At 32.5% G+C, this 20,382-nt stretch overlaps 1 protein-coding gene across 4 annotated transcripts in view; it reads left to right on the forward strand.

The window, feature by feature from the left end:
• Positions 1–20,382, forward strand: part of LOC132759065 (CAP-Gly domain-containing linker protein 1-like) — a 108,907-nt gene that overhangs the window by 63,542 nt on the left and 24,983 nt on the right. For 2 of the 4 annotated variants that reach the window (XM_060750787.1, XM_060750790.1), the window contains one exon: positions 19,355–19,375. The exons of the other annotated variants lie outside the window; for them this stretch is intronic. In XM_060750787.1, the coding sequence (XP_060606770.1) occupies positions 19,355–19,375 (21 nt within the window). The remainder of the gene's footprint in view (positions 1–19,354; positions 19,376–20,382) is intronic. 4 annotated transcript variants of the gene reach the window in all.

Below are 20,382 nucleotides of genomic sequence, written 5' to 3' on the forward strand. Positions count from 1 at the left end.
AATATTCATGTCACAGTTTGTTATATAGATAATTTATAGATGTAAATAGTTATATAGATTTTATATACAGTAAAAATAGACCAATTAAATGAACAACAAACTACAAGACATAACTGCTACTTGGCAAGCTTGAATATCATTTAAATTTAACTATAAAGTTATCTGAATTGGAAACAAAAACAAGTATAATTATTTTACTGCAGATGTGAAATATAGTGTTTACATTAAATGGCTTTCACTTTTGATTGCATTGTTTAATGCATTGGAAACCAGGATTTTTATAGACACTGAACAGCCAGGTGAGATAAAGTAAAAGACTGCCAGAAGATTTCTTATAAATAGTGCAGGTATTAAAATCCTGGTATATCATCTATATAATAAATGAAAGAGAAGATTTCTGGATATTATCATTTATCAGCTAAATATATCTCCTATACTGTAAAAAAAATCTCCAGTTTGAATTATATAATTATCTTGCACAAGTGAAAATTGGATTTCCTATTTGATATGGCATAAACTGGGAACTAGCAATCTGTAGGTTTATCTAGTGTGTTATAGAACAGCTGTGACATTGAAGATAATTAACTTTACATATACATGCTGTATATTAAAGGGAATAATTCAATCCGAGCTTTGCATAACATAAAAACAGGCAACTTTCACCCCCAGATTGTAAGATTGGATTTATATATATAAATGGAGAAATGGAGTAACTAAGTATTGACATTGAACAATATTTTGCTTTCTTATTACACAGCTAAATCAGTGGGGGAATTAAATGGGCATTAATCCGTTTAATGTTTTCGTTACAGACGGGGACTTTATTATGTAACTTTTAAACATAGATATTATAGAGGTAACAAATAAGGTGTGACATGTACATATTATGGAGGTATAGACTGTCATCGAAGTATTGTTTATTAAGCTCTTTAGTATAATAGGAAAATGGCACTTCAATCAATTATACACGTAAGATCTAGGCTTAATTGTTCCTTAATTGATGTTCAAAGAGATATCAATTTACAATGACTTCTTAACATTAATTAACTACAAAGTAATGTCTTATTATTCATTATCAATTAAACGTAAATGTAAACAAAACATTAGGAATTTATGTTGAAGAATAAACAATTGAACAAAGGAAGGGAAATATATTTGTGATAAACAAATATCAGCTATATGTGTATTGCTACAAATTAATTCAACAGCATATTAACATGTTTTCTTCAGGGAATAGATATCGCAAGGCAGTTTGAAAATATGGATGTTGTTAAATGAATTGTGAATACCATCGTTGAGTGATTTTTGCCTGAACATTAATGTTTTATTCATGATAGGTAACATTTCAATAATTTAATTTCGTGAAAGGTGTCATCAATATTTTAACATGGAATAAAACGAAATCAATACGACAATAGTTGGAATTTAAATGACCTGTCAAATTTGAAAGAAAATTTTAAAAAATGGAGCGACTAGATAACAAGTACAGAAGTCCTAGGCATGGGTTTCATAGGGAGGTTCGTTTTGACAGAATAAGGGATGTTAGAATTGATAGATTCAATGCTGGAATAGACAGATATGTAGATTACAGTGATATAGGAGAATATCAGAGGCCAGAGAGAAATGGAGACCTTCAAAGACCTGATAGAAATGGAGATTTGAGGAACAGTAGAAATGGACGTATATCACGGAATGACAGTGATGGAGATCTACCTAGAAATGATAGAAGGGTAAACCTAAAAACTGATTTGAATGGTGAAATCAGGATAGAAGACATTGATGATATAAGAGTTGAGAGAACTGGTGATGTACGAACCTGTACAATGCCCGCAGCATTATCACAAGAAGCTCCACCTGTTATTAGAAGGCGGGACAAAAACAAGAAAGATAACTCTGGCAACAGAAGGAGCCGCCCAGCCTCCTGGTTTGTGTCACACTTCAGTTTCGATAAACTTTTCAATAGAGGTAAGAAACAAAGAAAAAAACATTTCTTAACTGCCATCAATCTCAATTTACCTTATAATATCTGTAAGTCCTTGAAATTTGAGTTAAACTTTGTATATTGTTGGTCTGGTTTAAGTCCCGGTGCAAAGCTATAAATTTACTGCAATATGAGTTGAGCGCGTTTTTTTTATTCCCTGAAGGTTCTTTTATGAACTTGTTGTCTATTTCTGTTTAATTAAGTAATTAATTTGATGGGTCTTCTTGTATCAGGAACGTTTTTGATATATGAATAAAGACATAACACTTTGATGTGATCATAGATTGTTTTAATTGGTATGGTTCTGGTATAATGAACAGCTAGGCCTCTATGTAGTGATATTAGTATTATTGTTTACTATAAGGATAATTCAGATTATGATTTCTTATAATTCTCCTTTGTTCTCTATCTTTCTGTAGTTGTTAACTAAGCATATAAAAAGTTCTATGAATGGGAGCAGATTGTATTTTGGTTGTTCACATTTCCAATGCTTTGAATTATTTTGCACATGAATCAGCAACTTGTTGGCTTAGAGTAGGGAGGAGAACTTACTTTTACATTTTATTTTGTAATGTTATTAGTGTAGTTTCTGAAATTAAGCTCAACAATTAAATTGCAAAAGTTTCTTTTCTTGTCATGTTCACTTTCCTCTGCCATGACAACGAAATTAATCTTTTTCATATTAAATATGATACATAAAGAATGGTAAATTTGCTCTTTGAATGAAATTATTTGTAATTATTTTGACATTAGTTTGTTTTATCTTTATGAAATTTGACTAGACAGAATGACATAATGCTTAAATTATTCTTTGTCAAAATAATGCCTCTATGTTGCTTTTGTTTTGCATAATTTTGTGCAGGATAAATAACATAGAACTATTTTAATATAATTATGCAGTGCAGGAATTTCCATACAAAATGTGAAACAAGTGGGAATACTTAATACAAAATGATTCATCAGCCTGATTATTCTGCTTCATTTAAGTAGCTTATCAGTAACTTGCTTTTGCACTGCATATAAAATTCATTTAGGCTATTTTTAGAAGTTAATTATTGGTATTCAAGATAACAGGATATAATTTGATTGATAGATTATCAGGGGAGAGCAGCCATGTTAGATTAGAGTATACAGAATGTGTTTCATCTTCAACATGTTTATTACAAACTTGACATAAACAGTCAATGACCATTGCCATAAAATGGATGTTTTGTGGGGGTTTCTGGTTTAATACGAAGCTTTTAATGCATCCTTTTACTGTTTGAAGTTTCTTACAAGCAATTAGTTTTATAAACATGATAAAATAATATTATGAGCTGAGAATTTATGCCTTCTGGAACTCCTTGGAAGTTGCGAAAGATGTCCAAGTAACACTTATGTGGCCTGTTTAAGTTGTTTTTTTACAAGAACTTGGAATAGTTACTCTGGTTTTTCACAAGTGATCACAAAGACTTGCAGCACCTGAGCAAACCATTAAATAACAAAACAACTATTTTAGTCTTGTATTGACCACCATTTAGAATCAGCTGCCTCATCTAGCTGGCAGTAAAAAAATGTTAGTTAGCAAAGAATTGGATCTTTGAAGTTATGAATTTTTTTTTGAAATATGAAATCTGTTAAGAAAAACAATAGTGTTCAAAATATTGAGAAGATGGTCTTTCTTGACTGATTGTCTATGAAAACACTAAATGGGAATTATTGTGATGGTTTCAATTTTGAGGTGGTCTTTAACTAAGGTTTGACTATATTGTGCAATATTAATATGCAAAAATTGGCATATCTCGACTTACAAAGTATTATGATTTTTTTTGTAAGACAAGGAGTATCAGCAGCCTTATTTCTACAACATTGAAGTATGCTGCTTTCACTTTTAGGCTGTGCATATCAGTTTTATTAGGGAAGCAAAAATATAGCTTCAAACAGCTGATTTTACCATGGAACATATAGAAACCAGCTGACTTTTTCAGAGAGGTTACCTCATAAATTTGTCATTAATATAGACTCTTATAAGAGCATTTTTCTCTTTTTCATGTCAGGTAGACAAGAGAAAGATGTTTTTTTTAGCTCACCTGTCACAAAGTGACAGGGTGAGCTTTTGTGATCGCTTTTCGTCTTTGTCCGTCCGTCCGTCCGTCCGTCCGTAAACTTTTACTTTAAATGACATCTCCTCATAAACCACTAAGCCAATTTCATCCAAACTTCACAGGAATGTTCCTTTGGTGGTCACCTTTAAAAATTGTTCAAAGAATTTAATTCCATGCAAAACTCTGGTTGCCATGGCAACCGAAAGAAAAAACTTTAAATATCTTCTTTTAAAAAACCATAAGAGCTAGAGCTTAGATATTTAGCATGAAACATCTTCTAGTGAGTGTCTACCAAGTTTGTTCAAATAAAAGCCCTGGGGTCAAAATTGGCCCCGCCCCGGGGGGTCATTGATTTTCCCTATATGCATATAGTAAAAACTTAAAAAAATCTTCTTTTAAAGAACCCAAAGAGCTAGAGCTAAGATATTTAGCATGAAACATGTTCTAATGGGTGTCTACCAAGTTTGTTCAAATAAAAGCCCTGGGGTGAAAATTGGCCCCGCCCCGGGGGGTCATTGATTTTCCCTATATGCATATAGTAAAAACTTAAAAAATCTTCTTTTAAAGAACTCAAAGAGCTAGAGCTTAGATATTTGGCATGAAACATCTTCTAGTGAGTGTCTACCAAGTTTGTTCAAATAAAAGCCCTGGGGTCAAAATTGGCCCCGCCCCGGGGGGTCATTGATTTTCCCTATATGCATATAGTAAAAACTTAAAAAATCTTCTTTTAAAGAACCCAAAGAGCTAGAGCTAAGATATTTAGCATGAAACATGTTCTAATGGGTGTCTTCCAAGTTTGTTCAAATAAAAGCCCTAGGGTGAAAATTGGCCCCGCCCCGGGGGTCATTGATTTTCCCTATATGCATATAGTAAAAACTTAAAAATCTTCTTTTAAAGAACTCAAAGAGCTAGAGCTTAGATATTTGGCATGAAACATCTTCTAGTGTGTGTCTACCAAGTTTGTTCAAATAAAAGCCCTGGGGTCAAAATTGGCCTCGCCCCGGGGGGGTCATTGATTTTCCCTATATGCATATAGTAAAAACTTAAAAAATCTTCTTTTAAAGAACCCAAAGAGCTAGAGCTAAGATATTTAGCATGAAACATGTTCTAATGGGTGTCTACCAAGTTTGTTCAAATAAAAGCCCTGGGGTGAAAATTGGCCCCGCCCCGGGGGGTCATTGATTTTCCCTATATGCATATAGTAAAAACTTAAAAAATCTTCTTTTAAAGAACTCAAAGAGCTATGGCTAAGATATTGAGCATCAAACATGTTCTAATAGGTGTCTACCAAGTTTGTTCAAATACAAGCCCAGGGGTCAAAATTGGCCCCGCCCCGGGGGTCATTGATTTTCTTTATATGTGTTTAGCAAAAACTTTAAATCTTCTTTGAAAAAACCCAAATAGCTAGAGTTTAGATATTAAGCATGAAACATCTTCTAGTAAGTGTCTACAAAGTTTGTTCAAATAAAAGCCCTGGGGTCAAAACTGGCCCTGCCCCAGGGGTGTCATTGTTTTTAACTATATGTGTATAGTAAAAACTTTAAAAAAAATCTTCTTTTAAAAAGCCCAATGAGCTAGAGCTTAAATGTTTAGCATGAAACATCTTCTTATGGGTGTCTACTAAGTTTGTGCAAATAAAAGCTCTTGGGTTAAATTGGCTCTGCAACGTTGGGGGGGGGGGGTTGGGGGGCCTATATACAGGTGAGCGACCTCAGGGCCATCATGGCCCTCTTGTTTTTGTGTGCTGGGAAAAATATTCATTTTCCAAGTACCAGTAGCTATAAGCATATTCCTTTACAAACATGAAAGTAGATTTATTGTTACTGGTAAGCCGGTAAGCCGACTTATCATTCAAGGTAAGGTAACCTAACTATCAAAGGTAGTCCAACTATGCTGAAGAAATGTCTATATTGTTATGATTAATTAATTGGTCTTAACATTTATTCTTTGTAAATTGTTGGTATCTATATGTTAATCAGAATGTTCATATTTCATAACTGGTGTTCGGATTTCAAAACTAAGAGATTGTGATGGGAATGCAATAGAAATAGCATACTAGTGGTTACTATAAAATTATGGCAGATAATGTATACCCAACTGACTCAGACGATGTTTTGAAGAAAATGTCCGCTTCATAGTTTGTCTAACATTATACACCTCATATAATTATATGGACTCAAAAGTGAGAAACCACTGTACACGGTTTTACTTGCTCCTTTAAAATCAATGGACTGCATATATATGTATGTATTACCAGCTCATATATTTCACATTTAAATATGAATATTATATAATGCAGATTGTAATGCATCAAGAATTGATGGCTTTTTCATCACTCATCATTATATAACAATCATCTGATATTATCAAGTTTTGTTTTTGATATCATTTTACAGATCACCTTCAATAGCCTTTTGAACTTTATGATGAAAAGTTACATGATCTGCTACATTATTCTTTAGTTTCATATATGCAAGCACAATCTAACCCAGGGATCTGAATTCTCTGTAACTGTAAAGAAAAGTAAAACATTTTTGATACATGTTAACCGCAACATTTACTGTTTTTAGATCCATAGAAGTTAGAATATCTGCAGGTTTTGTTCCTTTTGATTACCTAACCAGATGATTTTCCCAGGTATGAATCAGGTTGACTCATTGTAATATAGATTTTACTATACTGTGGTTACCTGGTTATTTTTAGGAGTAATTGTTGTGGAGCAGTTTGAAGGTTGAAGTCCTTGATATTGATAGGGATTTGGCAGACTCCTGTATTATAGATGCAGACAGTTGATATATGAATATACTTTTAGTTTATGCTCAATGATAGATATAGATTTAGAAAGTGATTGTTTTAGATTTGTTGATAATCTTTTAAGATTGCGGTTCATTATATAAGAAGACTGAAGGACTGAAATAGATGATAAATCTATTAGAACATGAAGCAGACTGTTTTATGTCAGCAGATCTGTACAATATATTTATGCCCCCATTTTGAAAAAAAGGGGGTATATTGCTTTGCACTTGTCGGTCCGTCGGTCCGTCGGTCCGTAGACCAAATGGTTTCCGAGTGATAACTAAAGAACCCTTAGGCCTAGGAACTTCAAACTTGGTATGGTGATTGGTCATGACCAGTAGATGACCCCTATTGATTTTGGGGTCAAGGGGTCAAAGGTCAAGGTCACATTGACCTTGAAAGCAAAAACGGTTTCCGATCAATAACTAAAGAACTTAAAGGCCTAGGAACTTCAAACTTGGTATGGTGATTGGTCATGACCAGTAGATGACCCTATTGATTTTGGGGTCAAGGGGTCAAAGGTCAAGGTCACATTGACTTGAAAGCAAAAACGGTTTTCCGATCAATAACTAAAGAACCTTAGGCCTAGGAACTTCAAACTTGGTATGGTGATTGGTCATGACCAGTAGATGACCCCTATTGATTTTGGAGTCAAGGGGTCAAAGGTCAAGGTCACATTGACCTTGAAAGCAAAAACAGTTTCCGATCAATAACTAAGAACCTTAAGGCCTAGGAACTTCAAACTTGGTATGGTGATTAGTCATGACCAGTAGATGACCCCTATTGATTTTGGGGTCAAGGGGTCAAAGGTCAAGGTCACATTGACCTTAAAAGCAAAAAACGGTTTCCGATCAATAACTAAAGAACCTTAAGGCCTAGGAACTTCAAACTTGGTATGGTGATTGGTCATGATCAGTAGATGACCCCTATTTGATTTTTGGGGTCAAGGGGTCAAAGGTCAAGGTCACATTGACCTTGTAGGTAAAAACGGTTTCCGATCAATACCTAAAGAACCTTAAGGCTTAGGAACATTAAACTTGGTATGGTGATTGGTCATGATCAGTAGATGACCCGTATGGATTTTGGGGTCAAGGGGTCAAAGGTGGGGGTCACATTGACCTTTTAATTAAAAACGGTTTTCTGATCAATAACAAAAGAACCCTTAGGCCTAGGAACTTCAGACTTTGGGATGGTGATTGTTATGACCAATCAGATGACCCTATTGATTTTGGCGTTAAGGGGTCAAAGGTCAAGGTCACATTGACCTTGTAGGTAAAAACGGTTTCCGATCAATAATGAAAGAACCCTTAGGCCTAGGGACTTCAAACTTGAGATGGTGATTGGTCATGATCAGTAGATGACCCCTATTGATTTTGGGGTCTAGGGGTCAAAGGTCAAGGTCACATTGACCTTGTAGGTAAAAATGCTTTCGATCAAATAACTTAAGAACCCTTATGCTAGGAACTTCAAAATTTGTATGGGTGATTGGTCATGACCAGCAGATGACCTATTGATTTTGGGGTCAAGGGGTCAAAGGTCAAGGTCACATTGACCTTGTAGGTAAAAACGGTTTCCGATCAATTAACTAAAAACGCTTAGGCCTAGGAACTTCAAACTTTGTGTGATGATTGGTCATGACCAGCAGATGACCCCTATTGAGTTTTAGGTGAAGGGGTCAAAGGTCAAGGTCACATTGACCTTTTAAGTAAAAACGGTTTCTGATCAATAACTCAAGAACGCTTAGGCCTAGGAACTTCAAACTTGGTATGGTGATTTGTCATGACCAGCAGATTACTCCTATTGATTTTGGGATCAAGGGGTCAAAGGTCAAGGTCACAATGACCTTGTAAGTAAAAACGGTTTTCTGATCAATAACTAAAGAACGCTTCGGCCTAGAAACTTCAAACTTGGCATGGTGATTGGTCATGACCAGCAGATGACCCCTATTGATTTTGGGGTCAAAGGTCAAGGTCACATTGACCTTTTAAGTAAAAACGGTTTCTGATCAATAACTCAAGAACGCTTAGGCCTAGGAACTTCAAACTTGGTATGGTGATTTGTCATGACCAGCAGATTACTCTTATTGATTTTGGGATCAAGGGGTCAAAGGTCAAGGTCACAATGACCTTGTAAGTAAAAACGGTTTCTGATCAATAACTAAAGAACGCTTCGGCCTAGAAACTTCAAACTTGGCATGGTGATTGGTCATGACCAGCAGATGACCCCTATTGATTTTTTTGGGGTCAAAGGTCAAGGTCACATTGACCTTGTTATGTTAAAACGGTTTCCGATCAATAATAAGAGAACCCTTAGGCCTAAGAAACTTCAAACTTGGCATGGTGATTGGTCATGACCAGCAGATGACCCCTATTGATTTTGGGGTCAAGGGGTCAAAGGTCAAGGTCACATTGACCTTGTAGGTAAAACGGTTTCTGATCAATTTACTAAAAAACGCCTAGGCCTAGGAACTTCAAACTTTGTATGATGATTGGTCGTGACCAGCAGATGACCCCTATTGAGTTTTGGGTCAAGGGGTCAAAGGTCAAGGTCATGACCAGTAGATACTTTATAACCCTTATTAATTGTTTGATCACTGGGTCAGACGTCATGCATAATAACCTTATCACATGACTAATTGGCTGCTGATAGGGGGCATACATGTTTTACAAACATATCTTGTTTCCAAGATTATCATGTCAATGCTTGATGTTGTTTTTACTCTCTCAGCTCTTTGTTGATACTAGTATTGCAGTATGTAAGACTTGTTCTTGAAATTTATTTAATTCGGGCAGAGACAAGTTGAAACCATTAGAAATGGACTGAAATATTTGATGCTGGAGACTACTGTGCTGGAATTCATACATTGTATGACATAGCACATGACATAGAATTAATAGGAATTTCACTGATAGTCAATTATATGCACATGTAAAATATAAGCATCATTCAAGGTCAAATGATTTATTTATTTTTGTCTAATTTTAAAAAATTAATATGCTTATTGTTCAACTTCAGGCTGAAATCAGTTTGCCATTTTACATTAAAACAGAAAAATCTGATAGAAATTCCTGATTAAAGTCAAATATGAGTTTTTACAGGAACTTGTTTTTTTTTCAGTAGGTGTATACCATTTGTTACAAATGGCAGGCAGTTATGATGGATAGTTGGAATTGTTTCAAGTACCTCCACAATTTCACCTTTGTTTCACAGTTTCTGCCTCCCACTGATACTTCCAGCATATCAGAAAATTAATTTTTGCCAGTTGTACTTTTGCATATTGCCAATGTTTATTTCGGTTATTTACTCATAGCTCAAGTTTTTTCTGAAGCAATATTTCTATCAATTTAAAGTGTCCTGTGGAAAGCATTTTCTAAAATTTAGAGCAGACAATCCTCCCTCAAGCTGGGCCCAGTAAGGTTGAATTCTTACTCGCTTGTTACTTGATATATGCGCTGCTTACATGTCTTATGATGCCAGATATGATGTCAAAAAACCAAATGTTGTCGAGGGAAAATAACTACATGTACAAATATATTAGAGGATAAAGAATAAAATTTGAATGTGTTGTTATCTTTTCAAAACTAAACGTTTTTACTAAATCTATTGAAGGTGCAATGTTGCATCAATAACACTGTCATGTAAATTGTATCAAATTCCAGGGGCTTATGATTTTTTTCTTACTTTAAAATAACATAAAATGCACATACTGTCCCAGAGGAAAATGAAACATTGTATTTATTGAAATGATAATGTGAAATCAGTAGATTTAGAAGAGTTAGAAAACAAATTTTCTCATAGTTTTCTCAGACTGGTTTTAAAGATTATTTCATTGGAGAGAAACTTTCCTTATCACAATTGAAGACATGAGGTGGAAATTTGATAGATACATGTATCAAACTGTAACAAGCATTAAAACTCTTATAAAAACAGTTGTTATAATGTAGAAAACATGTGCTGTAACAAATAGGCAGTGTTAACTTTAGAGAGGAAAACATCATGTCATTAAATTGGTGGAGAACATTTTGATTAATTTAGTAGGAGTTGTATGATACAGTAAATGTTATATTAATTAAAATATTAATTAAAAATTTAAATAATGAATTTTCTAAAATGATTTTTTTTGAAACAAAAAAGAAATTTATAATGATAACGTCTGGTATGCACAGCTGTGCTTATATACTTTGTAACACAAGCTGATGTCTTAATTAATAAACTTTTATGTTTGCAGGTGAACCAATTTTTAGCTCGACTATTCGCAGAATAATGGAGCTAATGCAGTCACCCATTTGTCGGCGTCCCTGTGGTTAAGTTTTTGCTTGCAAGCTGGTATCTCCATAACTACTGAAGGGAATGGATTGAAACTTCACACACTTGTTCTCTGTGATTATCTTACATGATTGGCACAAGTCCCATAACTCTGATTTGCTTTTTCACATAATTATGCCCCTTTTCGACTCAGAAAGTCTTGGTTAAGTTTTTTACGTGCAAGCTGGTATCTCCATAACTACTGAAGGGAATGGATTGAAACTTCACACACTTGTTCTCTGTGATTATCTAACATGATTGGCAGAAGTCCCATAACTCTGATTTGCTGTTTTGCATAATTATGTCCCTTTTTCGACTTAGAAATTCTTGGTTAAGTTTTTGCGTGCAAGCTGGTATCACCATAACTACTGAAGGGAATGGATTGAAACTTCACACACTTGTTCTCTGTGATTATCTAACATGATTGGCACAAGACCCATAACTCTGATTTGCTTTTGTGCATAATTATGCCCCTTTTTCGACTTAGAAATTCTTGGTTAAGCAAATATCTCCATAACTACTTAAGTGTTTGTGCCTCAAATTTTTTTAACAATTTTATGCATTTTATAATAATAAAGCAGTGATTAACTGGATAAAACATCTTAATAACAAGCCTTTGTACCTTTTTGGACAATTTTATGTATTCATAATGGTAAGCATTATTATACTCAATGAAACAGACTTGTGACAACTTTTTTGAATAGTCGAGCTTTACTGTCCTCCGACAGCTCTTGTTCATTATCATTTGACTTTTGTTAAAAGGTATAACATATCTGTTGTGCACATGAACATGCAGATACATGCAGCTACTAATTATTATAATATAAAGTTCAGTTCTAAGCATGTGATTTTATAAATTAGCAGAAAGACGATGTTATATAGTAGACCTCACATGAAGAATAACTGGTATGGTTAAACAGAAGCTGTACTGTAAGACAATGGGGGGAAGCCTTGAATTTTGAATTTTAGAGCTTTATAAAAGCATTGGCTAGACATGTGTGATCATGTGGCCAATTGTTGATTGTAATGCATTACAGATTACATTTCACAACCAGACATTACAGACACATTAAGGTATACTGGTTCCCCTCTGGTTTCTATCACATCCTGGTACCGGTGTGGATATATTCCCAGGTGTCAGCTAAATAGAAATAAAATATTGGGAGAATTGTAGACACCAGGCATCTAATTTATACCTGATTACAAATTAATTAAGTAAACAAGCTTTAGCTTTTCTGTTTTCAGACTCTATACATATTGTTGAACTTTGATGAACTTCTGCGATTTCTGATAGAAGAGTCTGTATAAGTTATTTATAATACATAATGTTTGTATTCATAAGTATTTAGACAACTTATATCTCTGAATTGGCCAAACTTACTATCAATATTTTTGGATAGATTTTTCTTTGATGAATATTTTTTAATTAACCTGATAGCTGTTCAAATCATACTCGCAGCAGACAAGTTACTAATAATTTTCCTTTTGTGCATAAGTCAGACTTGATAAAATTGTTTCCAAATGGCTTCATGAAATAAAAGAAATTCACTTGGAATTAAAAAGTAAAATGACTACATTAGTTAGAATGGATGTTATACATTGTTTACTTTGTATACCTTTTTGGCACAATTATTTTAAAACTATATCAATGAATTTGTAATATCAGAAATACGAGAATGTACTCCATTGTTTTGATCAATTGTTTCTAATGGTTTTAACATTATTTGTATGTGTCATAAAGTTAAAGAAACAGTACAAAAACATTATAAACAATGGTTTCTTTGTTTTTACTGTTTAGAGTAAACAATATAGTAAACAAATCACATGGTCACAACTTTATTATAAGTGTTAATTCATTAAGGGTAACTCAATAGTTCTTAAACTTGGTGGGTAAATTGTACAGGGTGTGTGTAAAATTACACAGCCAGTATTTTATAATTAAAAAAAAAATGTAAAGAAAAAATATAATTAAATCATTCTTATGTGGCTTGGAGATATATGACATAAGTTTTCCTTGCTTATGATACAGATAAAAAAAAGTGCTTTGTAAAAAAAAAAAAATTGAACAATTGTAATTTAAAAGTTTCAACATTGGACAGATAGGAAAGTACAAAAAAAAATTACATGGTCATGTCAGCTGACATCATAAGTTAACATCAATTTAATTTACTTTATTTCAAGTTATTTTTAGTTGTTGAAATATCATGTTAATTTCATGATTTCATTGTAACAACTTCAAAGGATTACAAGTGGATCAACTTGCAGTGTACATGAAATTTAGAGTGTACACATAACTTCTGCACACAATCTGTACCTCTTTAATATGGAGAAATTTGATATTTATTACAAGACGTACAAATTTGAACAAGTGTTTAAAATTTGAAATATTTTGGTTCCCAACCATTTATAAATGACCCTTTGATAAACCTAATCAGATTTTGACATTAAATTTTGAAGTCACAATCCCGTGAAAAAAAATCAAAGTGTTAAAGTTGAATTATGTGATATATATCCGATTAAAGTTAGATGACTTTGAATTAAGGATATGATTTGATATGATTAGGAATCAAGTGTTAAATTGTATTGTGTTTAAATTTAAGAGCAAAGAATTATGTTAATTAGTTATTGGAAGTCATACAGGTATTTAATATGTTGAGATTGTTTGATGTCCGAAGAAAAAATGTGTGTTAAATATTTGAGATTGTGTTGATATCATGTGTAATTCTTTATGATGATTGTGGAGACGTTTTATTGAGGATCCTCTGTGCATTTCAGGAATGATGTCAATATGGCAAAAGAAATTGTTTTGACAAATTTTAAAACGAATATTAATTCATACTTTTGTTAATAATGTAACTCAAGAATTTTGACGATAAATAAATGATAAATTTATTAACAGAATTACAGTGTTGAGAAAAAGAATCACCAAAAATGAAAATTTTTTATTTGTCATAATTGAAAATTTAGTGTTGAAAAGAACTCGTATTTTGCATAATATTGTGAATTGAAATTCAAAAAGTCATGAATTATGTCCACGGGGACTTAAGAATTAAGTCAGGTGTCCGTGAGTTCTTGTTTATGAATAAAACATGAAACGACCTTATACATTGAAGTACTTAAATCTGATATTTACGTGTGAATTGATAAAACGTTCAATCGTATTTGTACTATCAATGTAATTGAATATTTTTGAAGAGTTCAGCAATAGGATATTTGATTGACCAAGTTTTTGTCCCTGTGTGTTGACAGAAAATACACTGATAAGATAATTCATTGTCATACTTTGTAAGATTATCAGAAAAAAACTGATTTTTTTTTACGTTTTTTTTCAAATAAACTGTATACTTAAGTTTTATTTAATCATGCTTCATTTAAAAGAGGACAAAGCTTTTGATGTCTAGATAACTTTTTATTCAGTGCAGTTTAAAAAATTTTCAGAATAATTGTTTTCATTGTTTGGAAATTTTTTTTCATTATTGACTGCTTCAAACTTGAAGGACTTGGAATAACCATGCGGTGATTTTTCTAATTTTGATTTTATGCTTTTTTATGGTGAAAAAAATATTGTTATATTAATGATGATAATCCAAAAGTACAAAGGAGTACTGGTATGTGTGAAGTTTAAAGGGAGATAATTCAATTAAGTTTGAAGAAAGAAATGGGAAATTCTTGGATAGGAAATTTCTCTATGGATCGAATCCGAGGGAAAGTTCCGAGAGTTGAGGTTGTTCTTCGTTCCTGTAAAGCAGGAATCCCAATAGAAGGGAGGAAAGAGTATGTGATAACAAGACACAGTAACTGTTATGGTAAGGATGGTTTAAATTTACCAATTTGTCCATTTAATTAATTACATTTGTATTTCTTAATGCTAGGACAACCAATATACCAATATGATATAAAATCGGTTTTAACCCTATATCGTCTATATTGGACTTAAATGGACTTTTCTAGCTTCTATTTTTAGAATTTTTCATTATCAGTAATGGGTATATCAAGATAAATTTATTTAGTTGGCAAGTCACTGGTAAAGAGCCTTGGGTCAGACTGCAGGGAGGTACAGGCTGGCCCGGCTCGTATACTGGTAGTAAATGTTTTTAACTTTCAGTTCATTAGCACTGTAAGGTTTAAACAATCCAGGCTACAAGTATTCCTATGATTATTTTCTATATATATTTAAAAAAGGATTGGTTATGATCATTATAATATAATAATAATATTAATGGCCTTTAATTTTTCTGGTTTTCTGTATTTTCAACACTGGAACAATGAAAGTTTCAATTGAATTGAGTTGATACCAAGTTGTGATTTTCTCATTTAAATTTCTTTGTGTTCCTGTGGTTCTAAATCATGCTTCTGAAATGGTGTCAGGTTAGTAGGGACATCCAAGCACCGAGTGTTTCAGCTTAATTGTGTGTTGTGGTTTTTTTGTTTAAATAGACTTGTTTCTATTTGCTTTGATTTCCCTATAAAATGGGTTGTATATTTACAGAAGATATATTAACCTTTTGAAAAGCGATCGATCCTCAATTATTGATCTGTTTGTAATCTACTTTTCTTTATAGTTAGATTTTAAACAGTTGTAAGTTGAGAGGAAAAGTTTAGATTCAAAGGGACTGATAGCATTATAGAAAAGAAATCTAAAATACTGGATAGCCAATGAACTATCTGTGGTTTCTTCATACTTTAGATTTTTAGCTCATGTCCAATTCATGACTAAGTACTAAGTACTGGTCATATTCTATATCTTCCGTATATGTATGCAGTCTGCAGATTTTGACTGAAGGAAAAAACAAGATTTTAAAAAAAAAGCCAATGTATTTGATTGAATTCATTAAACATGTAAAATTGTCAATTGATTTCAATTTGTAGTTTTGGTTCTTAAATCAAATAGGCGATTTAATGCAAGCTCCTAATATCTAGGAGTATATTTGTTAACACCTGCAACAAAATGTGCAAGATGCATATAGATTTGCTGGGAATCATTCTGATTTATTATAAAACATCTTTCAGAGCCACATAAATCCAATGAGAAAGTAGAAAATAATTTGCAATCTTAGTGCAGTAACAAACAAACTCCTATTAAATTGTCACTTGCTACTGCAAGGACTAGAAACTGCAATGAGGCCTAAGAACTGCAAGTCTGTCCAGTCAGTAATACCAGGCTCTCTACTGTTTACTGTTTTATATCATTTCAAATTTTGAAAGTTTATATATGGGACTGAGTTCCAAAGTCACAGGAAAAATATTAAAATTCTTTTACTCAAATTCAGCAGAATAAATGTTAAAGAGTCTCTATAATAAGCGAATTATGTGGACTTAATTAGTAGCATTATAAGACAGTAATTATAATCATTTCTGCTGTTAACCATTTTATGCCATGTTTGATTATTGTCCATCCATCTGTTTGTCCGCTTTTTGTCAAGTCCATAGCAGATTTTGAAATAATTTTACATAAATGTGTTAAGCATAATAGGATTGTATATGGTTTGTAGGTCAAAGGTCAAGGTCACACTTACTCTTCAAAGAAATTTTTAATAAAAGTGCTATAATGGTTGTGTCAGGTCAACAATTCTGTCATTCCAAGATTCATTTTAAGTAATTTGACATAAATGTGTTGACATTATAATGACAGTTAGTGGCACTGAAGAATCAGTTCTTAAGTCATGATGTGGACTTTTCTCAAATAAACATGGATGATAATGCCTGGTCAACAATTCCGTTATTTCTTGATAGATTTAAAAATAACTTTATCATTATTGAGTTAGACATGATAATTTTGTTGCATGTCCAAGAATCGAGTGTCCAGATCATATGTCGACCTCAGACTTGTATGCCAAAGTCATTGTATGATTGTGAATAGAATTATGGTTGTGTCCGGTCTTAGTCAAGGACTGTCATTCATTGAAATAATTATGTACACATTTAGCTGATGTGTCTTACAGGTCTTGGTTCTTCTTGCTATTTTATTAATATTAGGGTTTTCTTTTAAAGATGAAAATGAGGTCTATAGAAAAAAGATGACATGTTAAGCTTTATGTTTTTGTCAATCAAATAATTACCTAACATATTTGTTAGTTTCTATATACATTTTCACCAAGAAATTGTAGGTGGCAGTTGGTGTGTAAGCTCACCTACCAGGGTTCCACTACCTCCTTAATCACCTGCTCCTCGCTGATAGAACAAATCTCAGTTTTTTCAGATTTTCATTTTTTTTTCTCTCAAGATTTTTTTTCCAGTGATAATCAGATGCCTAATTTAATGGGTATTTTTCTATCATCTTGCACTGTGCTTAATTGAAGTTCCAGGTGGGGAACACAGTTGCCATTATTATCACAGTAAACAGGAAGATTTGGTTAGAATGGTAAAAATCTAATGTATTTAGCAGTTTCTAAGACATGCTTAAAATATACCTCATAGATAACACTTCATAAATTATCATGTTAAAGTTCACCAAACAAAGTTTATTTCACTAAATAAAGTGTTTTGCAATTCACTTAAATATATTATAATGAATGTGATTTGAAAAGAGACACAGTGCTATAATGGTTGAGTAGAAAAGATGTCTACCTCTAATTAAACCTAGAGTCATCATGGGTTTGAGACAAGGTCACAACCATATCTCCTTAATAAAGGACACAAAATAGTGCTTATTTCCACAAGTCAGACCTGATCACAAATAAAGGCAGACTTGACTGTGATAGATTCAAATCACAGGAGTTTTGACATATATTGTATGTATCAGTAATTGTCATAAAAGTTGAACTTTCTCTCAAATGCCCCATCTCTATAATATATAAATAAAACACTATTGAGATGCTGTAGATTCTTTGGTAAAAATTTATGAACTTTTGAGTTCCTGTATTCGAGGTAGCTTCAAGCTTACTTTTTACGGCTGAAATACATATATATTTAAGCTTAAATGATTCTGAATTAAATAGTGAGAGAAACAACTGTTCTGTTGTGAAGTTCGATTTTTTTTCTCCAGATTTATTTATCATGGAATTCTCAAGTAATGGCTATAATAGGCAAGTGGGTGGGAGTTACACCCATAATTAATTGAAATGTATGTTAGCTTGTCCTGATAATGTAATGTTATGTTGGCTAACCTTCCTGCAGGTTGCTGAGAAATAACATTTATTTGACACACAGCATGTAAAAACTGCAGTGTTTGAGAGTGAGCAGAACTGCAATGATGTATGATAGTGCTTTCTTAATGTAGACAAAGAGAATATTGACATTGCAGCAAAGGAAATTCTTTTTAGTTCCTGAAATATTGTTACTTTAATGAATGATATTGTTTTTGTTATTTTAACAACTGTGTGCATGTTGATCTTTCAACCACACTAAGTGACATACTAATGTTACATTAAATTTTCCTTTGTGATCTTATATCAAATTTATGAAACATTTGCATTCTATTAGAAGGTATATAATTCCATACAAGTCTCAGGTGACAACAGATTTTCAACATTGCATTTTGAGAAAAATATGTTGTTGTTACCTCCATCTTCAAATATTACTACAATTAAGCTTGTCATTTTCTCATTAAACACTGAAGGTATTGTTTTGAAAACTAATCAAGTCCCACAACTTTGGCATTGATTTTGGCTGAATTAATTACCCCTTTGTTATCTTTCTGTATGAACTGGGCTATACAATTAGATTTAATTGATAATGGTTGCTTCTGATTATGAAGTAACTTAAAGGAGATGATCATGTTGTATTTCAAAAATTGAGTCCATTTTAATCCCATCATGTCTGGTATAAACATTGCACAGTTACCAGTGATTCATTGAGTCCAGGCTGTTTACTAAAGATAACTTGAGCAATAAAGATCCATGGTAAATAAACTTCATAAAGTATGATAAAATGAGAGTCATTACCACATGATATTGCTTGTTAGAGGAGTCAATCTCCATGTTTAATAGGCTCACTGAATGGGCTTACTGTACTTAACTCACTGAAAGAAGATTTTGTCATTTCTTTTTTGTTTGTATCTCCATTGTACAATGCCATAATATCAAATGGTGTTAACATTATATTTCAGTACTACTAGTACTGGGATTTTGATATTGACCATGTCCTCTATGTTCAGAGCGTTTGAAATTTGTAGCTATTATTTAGGCATATACTCATTGACTTGTTATAACTGTCTTAAATTTGTAATATTAATACTCTTGGCTTATAGCTGGCACAGCCTCACAAGATGGTAATGAAAAATTACTGCATACAAGTATTTGATGCAAAATTTATTTTATTCAAGTATTTGTTTGTTTATTAATGTTAAATTGTTTATTCAATTGTTTCTTCATTTAAACTTTTTTCATTTATTCATTCATTCATTCATTTATTTATTTGTTCGTTCATTCATTCAGTCACAGTTTTCATTCATTCATTCATTCATTCCAAAAATAGGCCAGTAAGTAAAAAGTGAGAAATTGTTATAGATTCTTTTTGAAATTAACATTTGTTTTGATATGTATGTGATAATGTATGTATCATTCACTATTGATGTAAATAAAATGAATTATTAATGAAACAGTAATGCAGAAAACCTACCTATCTTCTGCAGCAGTCTCTCATTATAGTATTCAAGTCCTCAATTAGATAATGAAATTTTCCCTTGATATTGAATGTTTTATACTTATATTTTAGCTTAAGTTCATTATATTTCTATGTTTATGGTTCATGTAGTTGTTGACTGAGCAGTAGCACCACAGTAGACCTATGCCAGCATGGTATAGATCGAGGCCAACCTCCATCTCTTTGTGTGAATTGGCCATACTCTATAATGGGTCAAGTGCTATAAGTTATTCATGATATCCATATTGTAAAATAGTTTCAAATTCTGTGCAGACAGTCAGCTTGGTGATGGATATGAAGGCATTTTTTGTAGATTTTTCTTTTCAGGCACTACTATACTTGTAAACTTTCTTGACACAAATTGCTGTTTTATCATGAAATTTCATAATAATAATTTTATACTTTCCATTTCAAGATTTTATGATGCACTTTATTCTTCACATAAAACACCATTTTATTGCATAAATTTAAATGTTGCAAGAAATCTAACTTAAATTAGGAAATAAAAATGTAATATAACTTATATACGTAGACTTTTATCAGGTTTTATTATGTGTTTTTTTTGTAAACCTGTGTTTTTATTACATCTATCATGATTTATTTAAACAAAAATCCACTTATTAAGGGAGGCAA

This window comes from Ruditapes philippinarum, unplaced genomic scaffold (genome assembly GCF_026571515.1).
Source record: "Ruditapes philippinarum isolate M1 unplaced genomic scaffold, ASM2657151v2 ctg2709_1_1_1_1, whole genome shotgun sequence".
Lineage (NCBI taxonomy): Eukaryota > Metazoa > Mollusca > Bivalvia > Venerida > Veneridae > Ruditapes > Ruditapes philippinarum.